This window comes from Rattus norvegicus, chromosome 15 (assembly GCF_021556685.1).
Source record: "Rattus norvegicus strain SHRSP/BbbUtx chromosome 15, alternate assembly SHRSP_T2T, whole genome shotgun sequence".
In the NCBI taxonomy this organism is placed as follows: Eukaryota; Metazoa; Chordata; class Mammalia; order Rodentia; family Muridae; genus Rattus; species Rattus norvegicus.
In genome coordinates, this window is record NC_141548.1 from 43,794,283 (window position 1) to 43,809,762 (window position 15,480).

The window sequence follows — 15,480 nt, forward strand, 5'->3', positions numbered from 1 at the left end:
CGAAGGCCTAAGCCCGGAAAAATGCCATAAATTCACTAGTCTGTTAGCTAAAAGCAAATAATAAAAATAATAGTTTAGGATTCTTGCACACACATTACACACCTAAACAGGAGAAGAGATTATAAAAATGTAGTTATCTCCAAAATAAAGTGTAGACTAAAGGCAATTATACTTATCTTTTTCAACTGGGCAACGTCATTTTTAAATTCATACAACAATTTCATATGCAAGAACCAAAAATCTTTTAAAGGAAAAGTCTGCGTAATTAAAACAATGTATTCCACACAAGTTAAAAAAAAAAAAGAAACACACACACACACACACACACACACACACACACGACCAGAGACCAGGCAGAGTTCAGGTCAGGTCAGGTTCATTCTGAAGCTGGAGACAAGTGGATGTTCATGGCCTGTGCTGTTGCCAGAAGCCATGAGGAACTCCGGGGTCTGTGCTTCACTGACTGTGAAGGGCAAGGAAGCTATTCCTGAAGTGCTATTGATAACTGCAGACACACAGTTGAAAAAAAGGGAACCAAAAAGGCTTCTCTGACAACCCCTACCTCCCCAAAGTAATAGCATAGAGAGGAAACCATCAAGAAGAATTAAAAAAAAAACAACAAAACAAACCCAACAACAAACAAACAAAAAGCCTGAGATGGGGGACAGAGGCAGAGAAGGAGTCAGCTTCCCTAGAAAGGCTGACCACTAGGAGTTTGACAGTGCTTTAATGAGTTTATGGACAACACAAAATTAATCCCGTTTCTCCCTCTTCCTCCTCCTCCTCCTCCCCCTCTTCCTCCCCCTCCTCCTCTTCCGTGTGTATGTGTGTGTGTGTGTGTGTGTGTGTGTATGTGTGTGTGTGTGTGTGTGTGTGTGTGTGTGTGTGTGTGTGTGATGGGTAGGGAGGGCAGATATGGGAGGGCTGGGAGGTGAGTACCGTTGGGGTACATGACATAAGATTCCCAAAAAGCAATAAAAATATTACATTAAATAAATTAAGCAAGTGAGTTTGAGCACTGGCCTTTAGCTTTCTGCTTCAGGACTGGGATGTAAAATTGCTTTAAGCTCCTGCTGCTGTGACTTCTCCACCACAAGAGACCATACCCTCAAGCTGTGAGCAAGGCAAGCCCTTCCTCCCTTAAGTTGCTTTTGTCAGGGTATTTTACCATAACAAATGGAAAAGTGACAACAACAGTGTACTGGCTGGTTTTCTGTGTCAACTTGACACAAGCTGGAGTTATCACAGAAAAAGGAGCCTTAGTTGTGGAAAAGCCTTCATGAGACCCAGCTATAATGCATTTTCTCAAGTAGTGATCAAGGGGAAGGACCCAGCCCATGGTGAGTGGTGCCATCCCTGGGCTGGTGGTCTTGGGTTCTATAAGAGAGCAAGCTGAGCAAGCCAGGGGAAACAAACCAGTAAGTGACATCCCTCCACGGCTTCTGCATCAGCTCCTGCTTCCTGCCCTGTGTGAGTTCCAGTCCTGACTTCCTTTGGTGATGAACAGCAGTGTGAATGTGTAAGCTGAATAAACCCTTTCCTCCCCAACCTGCTTCTTGGTCATGATGTTTGTGCAGGAATAGAAACCCTGACTAAGACAAACATTCTTTCTCTGATAATAATGTTACGTAGTAGGTTTCTAGTCTAGAATAAATAAAGCTAGACCACTCCCTCATCCCTGCCCCCACTCCCACCACACACTCATACACAGTCAGATGCAAATATTTCATTTTGTATATTAATATACCTCATATTTCATCATGTAGATATACAAACATAACACAGTAAAAGCTGAAGAAGTCTCTGAGCTGAAGGAAGAAATTCTCAAGACAGGAAACATGGGGACTAAAGAAAAAGATAAACATGTTTACTTGCATGAAAATTTGAGAAAACCTCCACATCCAAAGGAAAAAAACAAATAAATGACAGTTTGCTGGAAAGGGGGGGGGGAGTCTAAAGCCATGGCTCAGGGGTTAAAAGCACTTGTTGCTTTTCCTGATTCAAGTTTGGATCTCAGAACTCATGTCAAGCAGCTGACAACCACCCAGTTATCCATCTCCAGGACCCCTAACACCCTCCTCCACCTCTATGTACAGGACACATGCTCAAAAATGTAAGACAAGTAAATAAAGCTTACAAATAATTTTTAAAAGAATGAAAACTTAGAATGCACAAAAGATTACTTTGTTTATTAAAAAACTCTTAAAATTGATAGAAAACCACAAATAACTTGTTGAAATAAATGGACAGCCAAGAAACAGAAAATGCCTACCTCTTTGTCTATGTCTCTGTCTGTCTCTGTTTCTCTCTCTCTCTCTCTCTCTCTCTCTCTCTCTCTCTCTCTGTGTGTGTGTCTATGTGTGTCTCTCTATCTCTTTCTCTTAGTCTGTCTCTGACTTTCTGTCTCTCTGTCTCTGACTTTTTGTCTCTCTGTCTGTCTCTGACTTTCTGTCTCTCTGTCTCCTCTGTTTTTTGTTTTATTGTTTTCTGTTTTTGTTTTTGTTTTTGTTTTGTTTTGTTTTCATGAGGCAGGGCTTCATTTAAAAGCCCAGGCTGGCCTGAACTTGCTGTGTAACCCAGGCTGGCCTGGACTTGCTGTGTAGCCCAGGCTGGCCTCAAACTCATGATACTAGCAGGTACCACTACTCTTGGTAGAAGATGTTAGTTTTTAGCTCACCAAGTTGGAACATCCAAAGAACAGTAACTCACATCATGGTCATGTGGGAAGGAACATTTTTAGAGGAGCTAAAGTCACAGAAATTCAAAGACAGTGCTTCTAAGCCTTAAGAATGAGCCCTCTCCAATGCGTAAAGTACTTGCTGTCCAAGCACAAGGGTCAGAGCTTGAATGGCCAGAACCCACACCTGGATGTGGTCATGCCCATCTGAGAGATACAGGAGTGGATAGCCTAGTGTATACAGCAGGGAACAAGAGATCTTGCCTTAAACAAGGTGGTTGGTGAGCACTGACACCCAGCCTTGTTCTCTGCCCTCCACTCATGTGCCACAACAACCACACACATAGGTGAATACATGCACATATCTCACGCCCGGAGATTAAAAAACAAGGGAGAGAATGAACTGCATGTTCTATCTGTCAGTAACTTCACCTTACTGGAAGCAATAAGGGCATCAAGAAATTCAGAGACACAGAGAAGGTCATGATTTTTGACACTGCTTAGGCCAGTGGTTCTCAACCTGTGGGTCATGACCCCTTGGAGAGTCAAATATTGGCTATTATGCATATCAGATATTTGCATTATAAACCACAATGGTAGTAAAATTGCAGTTATGAATTAGCAATGAAAATAATTTTATGTTTGGGGAGTGGTCACCATAACATGAAGAACTGTATTAAATTGTTGGAGGATTGGGAAGGTTGAGAACCATTGGTTCCAACAACCGTAGTTAGATTAAGAGAATGATTGAAAAAATATATTGAGGTTTACCATGGATGCTATGCAGTCTCCCGGAAGTATGGGCTAGGTCTTCCTATGTATTGATTCAGAGAGATGTCTGTGACCTGATATTAGGTGGATGAGAACAGTTGCTTATGATTTAATAAATATATATTTATTTTTATCTTATGTTTGTCTGCATTTATGTACATGTACCACATGTGTGCAGTGCCCGAGGAGACCAGAAGAGAAGATTGGATTACCTGGAACTGGAGTTACAGGCTGTGAGCCATCCTGAGTGCTAGAAACTGAACCTAGGTCCTTGGCAAGAGCAGGGACTGCCGAGCAATCTTGTCAGTGCCTTTAATATTAACTTTTAATCTTTTTATTTCTACACCTTTATTTCTCCGTGTAAAGAGTAAGAAAAGGAATAAAATAAAAATGGCACAATTGACACGCACACAAAAACATGGCTGGGGTTAGGAAAGGGGGCTGGTAAATAGATGGGGGAGGGGTCCCCATTACAGCAGCAGGAGCTAGTGACTTAGGATGCTCCCACCTCTCCCAGAATGGGCAGGAACAACCAGCCCTTCCTTGTAGGCTGCTGTCCTGCCCAACTTGTACTGCCCCAGCTCCTTGGGAGGTAGATAGAGAAATCTTCCCAGGCTACAGAGAGGAGGAACTGAACTGTGCTAGAGGAGGGTCAGTTCATGCACAGGCGCTGGCAGTCATCGGTCCCACCACCTCCCTAAGGGAGGTAGCTTTGTGGGGGTTGGGAGGCGGACACCAGAGGCCTGAAATGTTTCTTTTTCCAGCATCAGGCAAAAGACAGAATAGTCAGGGCCTCCTGGGAGAAGTACGTGACATCCATATCCTGGTCCTGTGTCAGCTTCTTCAGGATGGAATTGACTTCACTCAGCAGGGTGCTGTTGTCAAGAATAGGTCCTATCTTTTGTAGTGACTTGGTCACATTGACCAAGTAGACATTGGTGACTGGGTCCCCAGTCATACAAAGAGCTGGGCAAAATATGTTTAGTGGTGATACCCTGCCCACAGACTTCAGACAGCACATCAATGCAGTGGAGTGTAGTCATGTGGTGTGGATAGTTAGGGTCTCAAAGCATGGCCTTGGGGACAATGGTGGCATGGGCCCACTCCTTCCCGAACTTCTCTACTAGCTCCTTGAGGTTGCTGGTGGTAGCCTCTCTGATAGCTTAGACATGATCTACTAGTCAGGCTATACACAAAGAGTTGAGTTTCTCATCAAAACAAAGAAAAATTCCACAGTCACACTTGCCACTTGGCATCCTCAGCTAGTTCCACAATGACAGGAAACAGGCGCTGAGTGAGCTGCCAGATGCCAACCTTCTTGTTCAAGCTGTCCAGGTTGGAGATGATGTTCACAAGCACCTCAGGACACGGTCCTTCAGCTGAGCCAAGAAAAGGCGCAAGAGGTGTTTGATGGTGGTGTCTTTACCCAGAATGGGAGAGAGGACCAAAGCCCAGTGCTGACTTGACATGTGGGTGGCATCTGATATGAGCTCCTTGATGCAGGGTAAGATCTGGGTCATGGCCACATTCTCCTGGCAGTCAGCTGAGAGATTTTCACAGAACACTTTGACTTTACAGGAGACTACAGCCCTTACCTCGGCTTCACAGTCCTTCACCAGGTTCTGGAAGGCAGGCACCAGGTCTGTCTTGGTGATCTTGGGTCCCACTGCTTTCTGGAGTCCTGTGAACTTACCAGCTACCATGCAGTGAACACCTGTTCCTCAGTAGCCTGTCTCAAGGTGGGTATCACTAAGGCCTTCAGGTTCTCCTGGGGCAGAAGCTGAGCGATGTTCACACATGCTTCCGCTGCCAGTGGTCACACCGAGTCCTGCTCGTCAGAGGTCAGGTTAGAGAACATGGGGATGATCTCACTCTTGACTGTCCAGTGCCAGCACCTTAGCAAACTCCCCCAGCTTGGAGGCAGTGGCCCACCACATCATGGAGGTGTCGTCTGAGCACAGGTTCCGGAAGGACTGTCAAAGTTCTGCCTTAATAGGCAGGGGTACTCAGGGGTAGCAAACTGAGAAGAGACCACAGGCCAAGGTGTGGGAGGTGAACCAGTCTCTACCCACCAGCCACTTCATCAGAGGCACCAAGTGAGCCTCTAAAACGGAAGGTGGGTGCTCATGTGAGATGCCCCACACGGACTTTACTACTGTCTCTTCCACTGTGGCCAGTGACTCAAGAGGTGGCAGCAGACAGTGTCACATACTCAGGACCTCCCACCAAAGTGGTGGAGGCTCCCAGCTATTCAGCCAAGGCCAAGAGGACCTTGGTGTCACAGATGGCATCTGTAAGGAAGGGCAGGAGCTAACTTCTGGTTCATTCAATGACAAAGGCAAAGGCCATGGTGGAGAGCATCTTGATACAGTTGAGACAGAGCTGAGTGTCCTCATCACACAGTTCATCTATGAGCACCATGGTGGGGTAGAGCGAATCGTTGCCGTTGACAGCTGCTGTCTTGGCTCCTTGGCATTTCTTTTTAAAAAGAAGAGAAAAAGGTCAGCAGTCTGTTTTACTTATGTTTGTTTGTAAATACACACACTGTACTAGAAGCATGAAATTCAGAAAGAAGCTGACAGTAAGATGGATAGGGAGGTTGGTTACTGACTGTGTATTCACCTTAAATCTCTGAGGGAATGTGGAGCCAGCAATGACTGTGTGTTTGTGTCTCCAAGCCTAGCCCACAGGTTAGCTTACATTGGTGTGAGGAACACAGTATTGTATAACACCATACAAAAGTGAGCAGAGACAGGGCCCATGAAATCACAAGTAGAAAGTGTTTGTTACTGTTCCACCTGGTCACCCAACCAGGTGTCCTGTGTGTCTAAAAGCCACACAGAAAGACAAAATGGAGTATGTTTGGGGTGGGGCGAAGAGAGTGAGGTATTGGCAGCCCACGTGCGAAGGGGATTGAAGGAAACATGGGTAAGATTGGATACAAGTTGGGTTTTCAGCTGTTTGAAGAATTGGCTTGTAGAGGAAAGGACACTATATTGTGCACTGTCTTAGGAATAAGACACAGGAGGCCGTTGTATGGAGGAAAATGCAGGGGCTTCAGCCAGAGTGAGCAAAGACCTGCTAGAGGTCTTCTGAGTCCCCATGCTCTCTGTGTGTTTATATATGCATATACATAGCATATTAATGTATTAATAAATTACATATATAATAAGACAAGATATATTATGTATATGTGGTGTTTGAATATGCTTGGACCAGGGAGTGGCACTATCAGGAAGTGTGACCTTGTTGGAAGAAATGTGTCACTGGTTGTGAACTTTGAGACCCTCCTCCTAGCTGTCTGGAAGACAGTCTTCTCCTGGCTACCTTGGATCAAGATGTAGAGCTCTCAGCTCCTTCTCCAGCACCAGGTCTTCCTGGATGCTGCCATGCTCCTCCCTTGATGGTAATGGACTGAACCTTTGAACCTGTAAGCCAGCCCCAATTAAATGGTGTCCTTTGTAAGAGTTGCCTTGGTCATGGTGTCTCTTCCCAGCAATAAGACCCTAAGTAAGACAGAATATATTAACTATTTATCTATTCAGATGCTGTGACAGGTTAAACCATTCTCTCTGATAGGGAGAACTCAGCTATTGGTAATTTTAGTATAATTTAATTGAATTTTTTAGACAGGATCTTACATATCTCAAGCTGGCTTCAAACTCGTTATATAGCCAAAGATGATCTTGACATCTGGATTCTCTTGCCTTTGCCCCCTGAGAGCTGGGTTTCAGGCATGCGCCATCACAACTGGAGTATGTGGTTCTGGGAATTGTACCAAGATCCTCATGCAGCCTTAGGTAAGCCTACCAACTAAGCTTTGTCCCTGGGCCTCATTGGTAATATTTAGAATTACCAAGTAGTTCTTTTGGTTAGCCATTGACTGGTTCTACAGAAATCACAGCTGTGAAGTAATAATTGGGGTCAGGGTGATTGTAGAAGAAATCTTGATTTGAAGCCGATTCTTTTGGCCAATTGTCTTGGGGCTCATTAGCTTACATTCATAGATAAAGGCTGTGATAAAGGCTGTGACTGGGAAGTTTCGAAATGAAATTCAGAAAGCGTGGCCCGTCTGCAGCATGAGGAAAGCTAAAGATGGCTTAAGGAACATCATCTTTCTCCAGGCACGTGCTAAGCAGTCTAGGACTGAGTAGCCACTGTCCTTTCTCCTGGGAAATCCCAGATGGGAAGGATCAACCCACAAAGCATTTCTGGCCCTCACGGATGCCCAAGAAAAGGTGCTAAGGAAACTTTCTCAACCCTTGGCAGATTCAACCACTTATGATTTTATTAGCCATGGCTTCGTCATGTGGTTGACTTGATGTACCCTTAAAGAAGTGCTGCCTAGAGACTGGTTCTTAGTGTGGGTCACGGGACTCTGCTCATGCCCACTTCTACTTTCTTTTCTTGGTAACTGAAGCTGCCTGGTCGCATGCTGAGCTCACTGAGCCGGCTAATGGCAGGGCTGTAGGATGTGCAGGAAGGGCACCAGGTAGACAGTCAGATGCAAAGACATTTGGGCAGCCAGAGATGCTGAGCAAAGCTTAAAGAGAAAAAATAGATCACCACAAAGCTCTTTGCTCACTCCAGCCCTCTTCCCCACGACCACAGAGGGAAGAAGCCAAGCCTGAGTCCTCCGTCACAGCTGCACATGTCCCGTGACTCAGCACCTCGCTCGAGGCTAATGTGGAGTCTTTAGGGTAAGGAAGTGGGTGGTCCTAGTCTGCTCTGCATGGTCAGGTCACTCACTCGGCATTGATAAACTCAGAGCTGGGTTTGGGGATTTCAAGAGCGGCAAGGTCAGAAGGTCAAAGCCTGGAAGAGTCCGCAGATGAAGATAAGCAAGGAGCTTCCGGTTCCAGGTCTCCAGGGGAAGCCGACTGAGGCTTCAACCATAAGATGGACTTCGGGAGATATAACTAGTATTTCTTTGTGTGGTTCTGAGGACAGAATTGAGCTCAGGGTCAGCCCTTACAGGAGCAGGGAGCTCCATCAAAAATGGCTTTCCTAAAGAATGAATTGCTTGCAAGGGAGGTAGCCAGTTCTCAGGTTGGGAGCATCCAAAAATAAAAGCAGGAAAACCCCTGGCGGGGACCCTGAGAGACAAGTAGGAAGAGGATCTTGGGTGAAGGGCAGAGTGGTGGCCTTCTGCAGTTTCCCTAGAATACTGAAATCCTAGGGCTTGAGAGATGAGGTAGTTGGTAAGACAGAAGCATGAGGATCTGAATTGGATCCCTGGTACCTGTGTACAACATGGCCCATACTCATAAACCCAGAGCTGGGAGGGTAGAGTTGGGATCCTACAGATTGTTGGGCAGCTGGTGAGTTCCATACCAGTAAGCGAGCCTGCCTAAGGTACAAACAGTTGGATGGTGTAACATCTGAGGTCATCCTGTGGTCTCACACATGCACGTGTATGCATTTGCGCGCGCGCGCGCGCGCACGCACGCACACACACACACACAAATCAAGAAGTGCATTCAAGATTTGTGTCAGTTTGCTTAAAGCTGAATTCCCAAGCTTACAAGGTTTGGGAACAGGAGAAAAGTGACCACTTGTAATTGTGTCGGGGACATCCTTATCTCCCTCTCCCCAGATCTCCCTCTGCTAAGGCATATCTCCCTGCCTGATTACCAAAGGACGACTTTTATAGACACTGCTATTGTACCCTGTCCCTACTACACACAACGGGAGGGAGCTGCTGATCAAAAAAAGTTACAAGGACATCAGTGTCCATGGAAAATGTAGCTGTTACTGATAATTCTTTCTTTTTATTTTTCTTTATAAAGAAAACAAAGAGAAGTTTCGGGGGGAGGGGCATTCCTCCAAGTTTCTGTTGACTCTGCTTTTCTGGTTAGTTATCTTCCCAAACTTGGCACTGAACCAGATTAGGCTAAAGAAAGTCTTAGAGAGGGCTCATTTCAGATTCATCTGCCCCAGACTGAAGAAACTAAGGCCAGAGGGCAGAGTGGTTTGTCTAAAGGCACTGGATGCCTCGGGGCACAGCTGGGACTGAAGCCAGCCTTAGCCCACTTCTGACCAAGCCTAGACATTTCCAGTAGGCTGCCTTTTGGGAAAGGACCAAATCACCATAGCCTCTGGGCCTTGGACAAATGGAAATCTGGCCTCATGGCTGTTCCTTTAAAGATGTGAGAGGGAAGCTCGGCCCTCGACCACACGTTTCTCCTTCAAGCCAGTTTTCTTTTATTTACATCGTTTTCAAGGTCTGCCGCCCAAACTGCGGCGCTGCCTACATGGGTTCCTCGCTATTGCCTGACTCTTGATACACAAATGTTCCAGGGTCCAGAGTGGGAAGCTTGGCTTCTCCCCCAAGAAGTAGCATGGTGGGGGCTTCTAGGTTGTTTCTCCTTTCCAGAGATGCCTGTAACAGATGTTTCTGCTCTTAGCCAAAAGCAGCTAGGAATCCTCTTAGCACCTCTGGACACAGCTACTTAATCAGCAGGGCTCCATGGAGAACTTCCACTATAGCTTCTTGTTCAGGAACCAATGTGAAGGCCAAGTGTGAGACAAGTAGTTTTTGTCTAAAAATTTGTATTATTATATATTAATTATACACAATGAGTATATATATATATGTGTGTGTGTGTGTATATATATTCAGCCTCCCCCCCCCCATTTCCCTTTCTCCTCCCATAATCTCTTCTCTCTGTTCCTCTCATGAATTTCTTTAGGGTTGCTCACAGGAGCATGGAGAGGAGGGTTATTCACAGGAACATGGACACCTTACCAGGGACTATACTACTGAAGACAGTTGGGTAGTGTACTTGAAAATAGGTGTGAGGTTCCTAGGTCCAGTGCCAGTGAAGCCCACCCTGCCTGACTGGGTTCCAAGTGGGTAAGAACCATGTTTAGGTTTTATGCATCTCAGAGACAGGGGAGGCCTTCTACGTTATCTCATTCTTTTTTTTTTTTTTTTTTTTTTTGGTTCTTTTTTTTCGGAGCTGGGGACCGAACCCAGGGCCTTGTGCTTCCTAGGTAAGCGCTCTACCACTGAACTAAATCCCCAGCCCCGGTTATCTCATTCTTAACCCGTTTCTGATTCCTTCATCTGTCTGCCAAGGGACCGGCAGCCCAGTGCAGCATTTAGGGAGCCAGGTACTTCATGTATGCTCTTCCCTAGCAAGATGCCTGTACCATCTTCAGTTTCTTTTACTCTTCCATTAAAATAGGAACAAAGAAAAGGAGTGCAGTAATGGGTTAATGTGAAAGATGAACGTGGGCGTCGGGCGGTGAAATCCTGAACCTGTTTGGGGCTAGGAGCGGTCCAGAGTAGAGTGTGGATTCCTCTTCCCTTAAGGCTCTTCTGTTGGGGCCTGGCTGAGCCCTTAGGTACCTAGCAGAGAATAGAACAGCCATCAATCTAGCTAGGGGCCCTCAGGCAACCAGCGCGGTCATTTGTGATGCCCCTGCGCCCCCTGGTGCCCCCCGCTGGGTGCTGCGCCTCTCGTCCCCTCCCGACCCCCCCACCAGGCTTCCAGAAAGCTCCTAGTGCATTCCCCGGCATTCTCTGGGCGTGAGTCACGCAGGTTTGCAGCCAGCCCCAAAGGGGGTGTACTTGAGCAGAGCGCTATAAATAGGGCGCTTCCCCGGTGCTCACCACCCGCGTCACCAGGAGGAGCGCACTGGAGCCAAGCCGCAGACGGGTGAGACAGCTGCACCTTTTCTACCCCAACACCGAAGGCACACCGGCAGGGATGGGAGGGCAAGGGTAGGAGCCAGGTAGAGAGCTGCCGTGGGTAAGTGGGAGGTGGCTAGAGCCCCATCACCAGGCAGTCGAGCTTGGGGTAGGGGGTGCACGCTGGCTCAGATTCAGGAGCCACCCCCCCGCCCCGTGTTCTTTAACCCGCATCACAATTCCAAGGCTGTTCAATAGGCCACATGCAAAGATCTTCCTTTTGCAAAAATGGGGAAACTGAGACGTGAAGCCTGCAGTGAGATGCGGATGGCGCAGGGCGCTAGTGGCTGAACGCCGCGAGTAGGTGCGGATCTCTGTAGTGGCTGTTGTCTTACCGGCATGAGTCATTGCATTTGGACCTTCCCTCCAGCTCCTGGGACAGCGCATAATAAATAAGATGTTGTGTATTTAAAAGGACGTGCTGCAGCCATCGAGACCTGCTTTACTGAACAGAATGCATGCATTCAGTTCTTTAGAGAAATGCTTCCCCAGGCCTGAGATGTCTGATCCTACCGGATCATTTTATAGATGGTAATCTGAGGACTGGAGACGATAAGAGGTTCAGCCTCCAAACGTTCTATGAATGAGAAACTGAAGCCCTTTGGCTTTCCAGAATTTCTAGACCCAGTTTTAAAAAACGGTGCTGGTGCTGTTTTTAAAGGACAAAGTTAGGAATTCAAGAGTTCATACAAGTTCTCTAACAGGAAGGTCTTGGGACAATACCATTTAGTGCCTGACCTTGTGAGAATAAGAAAACAAACCACAAATGGTAGTTGGTGGAATATTAGGCAGCAGCAAATGTGTGACTTTAAAAATATTTGAAAACAGGACCTATGATGGCATTGTTTATAAAAATGCATTGAAAGAAAAGGAGAAAATATGCCACAATGGAAGAGACTGTGTTTTCTTACTAGATAAGGTGGTCCTTGGCCCTGGTGGGGCTGTTGTACCAGGGTAGTTGGCAGCCAGGCAGTAGGCCAGCCTCCAAATGATGACAGGAAGTGAGTCAGTGTAGAGGAAAGGCAGCAGGCTGAGCTGTGTTGTCCTCGGACCAACAGCACCACAGCACCTAGAAGCTTGGGAGACAAACAGATTCTGACCAGAGACAGTATTACTGGCAGACCTCAGGGGAGTCTATTCTTAGATTTACAGAATAGAGGATCGCTTCTTTGAGATATCAGGCCCATTTTACAGATAAAGAAACAGAAGCTGTGAGACTTTTGTTGTCAAGGAAATAACCTGGGAGGCGAATGACTTTTGTTGTCAAAGAAAGAATATTAAAATGAGGTTTTGGAGGGCTGCATTCTTTCCTGGGGTGACCACTGGCTTGCAGTGTGTCTTGAGAAGCCCAACAGGTGTCTTAGAAGTGCTGAGGCTGTCTCTCTAGACCCCAGGCTCCTTACAGCTCATCTTGCTACTGCTTCCCCTCCCATTCAGTGACCTTCCTTGCTGCCTGCTTCCTCTTCTGGGCATTGTACTGTCCTCACATCAGAAGTTATTTCCAAGGCAGTTAAATGGTTTTTCCAAAAATGGTCACACTTAAGGCCTCTCCCACCTACAGATATCTCTGTGGCTTTGTCTCTGATGTGGCAAGGGGTCTGTCCCTGCCTGGGGCATTTCAGGCCTCAGTGAGCACCTGGGAGGTCTATGAGATCAGGGCCATCCTGGTGGATCATGAACCAGGGTGGCCCAGCCACCCACCCATCTCTGGGAAAGTGCTTGTCTCTTCTCCCACACCACTCCTCTGCTCTGTGTGCATAATTATGCCTCAGGAAAGGCCTTGCCTATTAATGATCTGCCCAGTGTCCTGATGGGCCTGCCTAGCTGGGAGCAGGTTTTAAGAGCAAGGCATTTCAGGAAGACAGATCGCTCCCCTTTCCCTGTTCTTGTGGCTGTAGGAAGCTGGTGAGCCCAGATAAGCCATTCTGGGCAGGGTTAGAGATGCAAGATGGGTGTGTGTGTGTGTGTGTGTGTGTGTGTGTGTGCTCTTTATGCAACCAATCCAGCTTCTGGGAAAGGATCCATTGTGTAATACTGGGGCTTCGGCCTGTGTCCCCTGGCTCAGGGCAGCCGGCCCAGTGGTGGCTGGGGCACCTTGGCAGAGCATGCTAGTTCAGGCTTAGAGGGAGCAGGCATGTGAAAGGGATTTGCTGGAGCCAATGGGCTTGTCCTCCTGAAGGGGCTTTCCTGGGGGCTCACTGCTAATCTCTGGCTTTGTCCTTCCCTTTTCTAGTGCTGCCTTCTCTACAGTCCTAAACAGTCCCTCCCTTCCCTTTTTGATTTTACCCAACTCCCCTCCCCAGTCCATACTCAGCCTGGCACAAGCTTCACCCAGAGATGGTGCATTGGGTTGAATTTCCTGTGCTGATGGAAGGGCGTGCATATTACCACGGACTCCTGAAAAGCACACTTAGACAGCCTCGGGAGGCTGAGGGCTCCCCTAAGGGGAGCCCAGGACTGTGTTGTGAGTGAGGTTCAGTCCCATGGAAGGGATTGGCGAGGCATGTTTGCACGCTTCAGGAGAGGCATCTTTAGCATTTGGCATGTTAAATATGCTTTGGAGACAAAGAGGTCTGGATGCAGGAAACTTATCTGCCCTGCCTCGGGGATTTATGGGAAGAAAGGACTCTGCTTGGAGCTTGTCCCTTCCAACTCCAGATAGCCTGGGTCCTCTGTGCGGCTGAACCATGGTTCTTCCCAGGGCCCCACTGCTTCCATTGTCTTTTGAAGGCATGAATTTAATCTTGTTTTTGTCCCCACGTTCTTCAGAAGTAAACTGCAGTGATGCCAGATGGGGAAACAGATGAGGGCCATGAGTTCCAATCCCATCCCACCTCCCCTCTCAGGAGCAGAAAACCCCTAAGCTGCCCAGAGGTTACCATGACATTCTGCTGTTCTTTGCAGGACTCCAGACTCCAAAGAGGCCACACCATGAAGATTCTCCTGCTGTGTGTGGCACTGCTGCTGACCTGGGACAATGGCATGGTCCTGGGAGAGCAGGAGTTCTCTGACAATGAGCTCCAAGGTAGACTAAACTGCTGTCCCTCTGGTGGGTCTGGGCAGAGCCACCCCTCAAAGTTCAGTCCCTAAGTGCTGAGGGCTGTTTGCATACTGCACCTGGGACTGTCCATGTCCTCTGCACTCTCAGAGTCTCTAAGCTCTAGCTCTTGCCTTGGTGTTTTTGTGGTCAGATGCCTTCTAGACATTGGCCTCTGTCTCAAGCTTCTCTGTTGGCTGCATGCCATACCTTTGTTTCCTCTAGGTCCCCTTACCTGGCTCTCCTATTCTTCTCTCAAAGCTGTGTCCGGACCCTTTGAAAGTTTGTCAGTCTCCCCTTTGTGTGACAACCAGAGTTCTTACCAATGTGTCTCCAAGCTGATTTCCCCCTGGAAACCTTGCTCTACCAGTTTCCTTCTCTGGAAAAGGGCAGCACAGTTCAACATGAAGTAGTCAACTGAGAGCGTTCTCTCCCTTCCTCCCCATCTTCTAATGCTTTTCTGGAAACCCGCCTTTCCTCCCTCCTTCTCTCCTAATCTCCCGCTCATAGCTGACCAGTTCTGTGAGAATTTCATTAAAAATAATATGATCTGACTCTCTGATATGGATATGCTTGGTGAAATGACTGCTGTGGTCAAGCGCTTAGCTGCCCATCACCTCAACTTATTGTTGGGTTCAGACACGTGAGATGCATTATTCACTTAGTGCACTTTTTTTTTTTTTTTTTTGGAGCTGGGGACCGAACCCAGGGCCTTGTGCTTGCTAGGCAAGCGTTCTACCACTGAGCTAAATCCCCAACCCGACTTAGCGCACTTCAAGGGTAGAACACATTATCAACCACGAGCTCTGCTTGGACCGTGGACCTTCAGGCTTAGTCATGCATTGAGACTCTTGCCCTTGGCTCGGCAGCCCCCCCCGCCCCCATGCCCTTCTGTTTGGAAGTGTTTGGCAGTGGCATCAGGTAGAACACAGCAGAGGTGTGGGAAATGGCACTTGACACAGGATAAGTAAGTGGTACCCCGTGACATAATGTGTCACTGCCTTGTCACCAGGGCTGAGTCTTGGTTACGGTCTCTATGGTGAATGCAGCTCTTCATTTATCTCCCCGTCTCCATGGTGTTTGGTGCCAAGTCACTCATCTTCCGGTCACCATCACCTGACACTGTGCATTGCAGCAAAGAAGTGCCAAGACTGGGTTAACCTGAATGTCACAAAGATCGTGTCCAAAATGGCACTTTTATTATATTTTGATGCTTAGGTTAACTATCTTTTTTTTTCTGTTTTCCTTGAAATATCCTCTGTGGCTGTTGGCTCCCCAGGGTGGCATGGTGGGGTCAGT

At 47.4% G+C, this 15,480-nt stretch overlaps 1 protein-coding gene and 1 pseudogene across 13 annotated transcripts in view; one reads left to right on the top strand and one right to left on the bottom strand.

Annotated features, from left to right (window-relative positions):
* Window positions 1-15,480, top strand: part of Clu (clusterin) — a 39,005-nt gene that overhangs the window by 15,257 nt on the left and 8,268 nt on the right. For 8 of the 13 annotated variants that reach the window (NR_197209.1, NM_001431376.1, NM_001431368.1 and 5 more), the window contains 2 exon segments: window positions 11,068-11,112; window positions 14,049-14,169. Coding sequence is in view for 8 of the 13 variants with exons in the window: in NM_001431368.1 (NP_001418297.1) it covers window positions 14,076-14,169 (94 nt within the window). In the remaining 5 variants the exon portion in view is untranslated. 13 annotated transcript variants of the gene reach the window in all.
* Window positions 4,215-5,388, bottom strand: Ppp2r1a-ps1 (protein phosphatase 2 scaffold subunit A alpha, pseudogene 1; annotated as a pseudogene).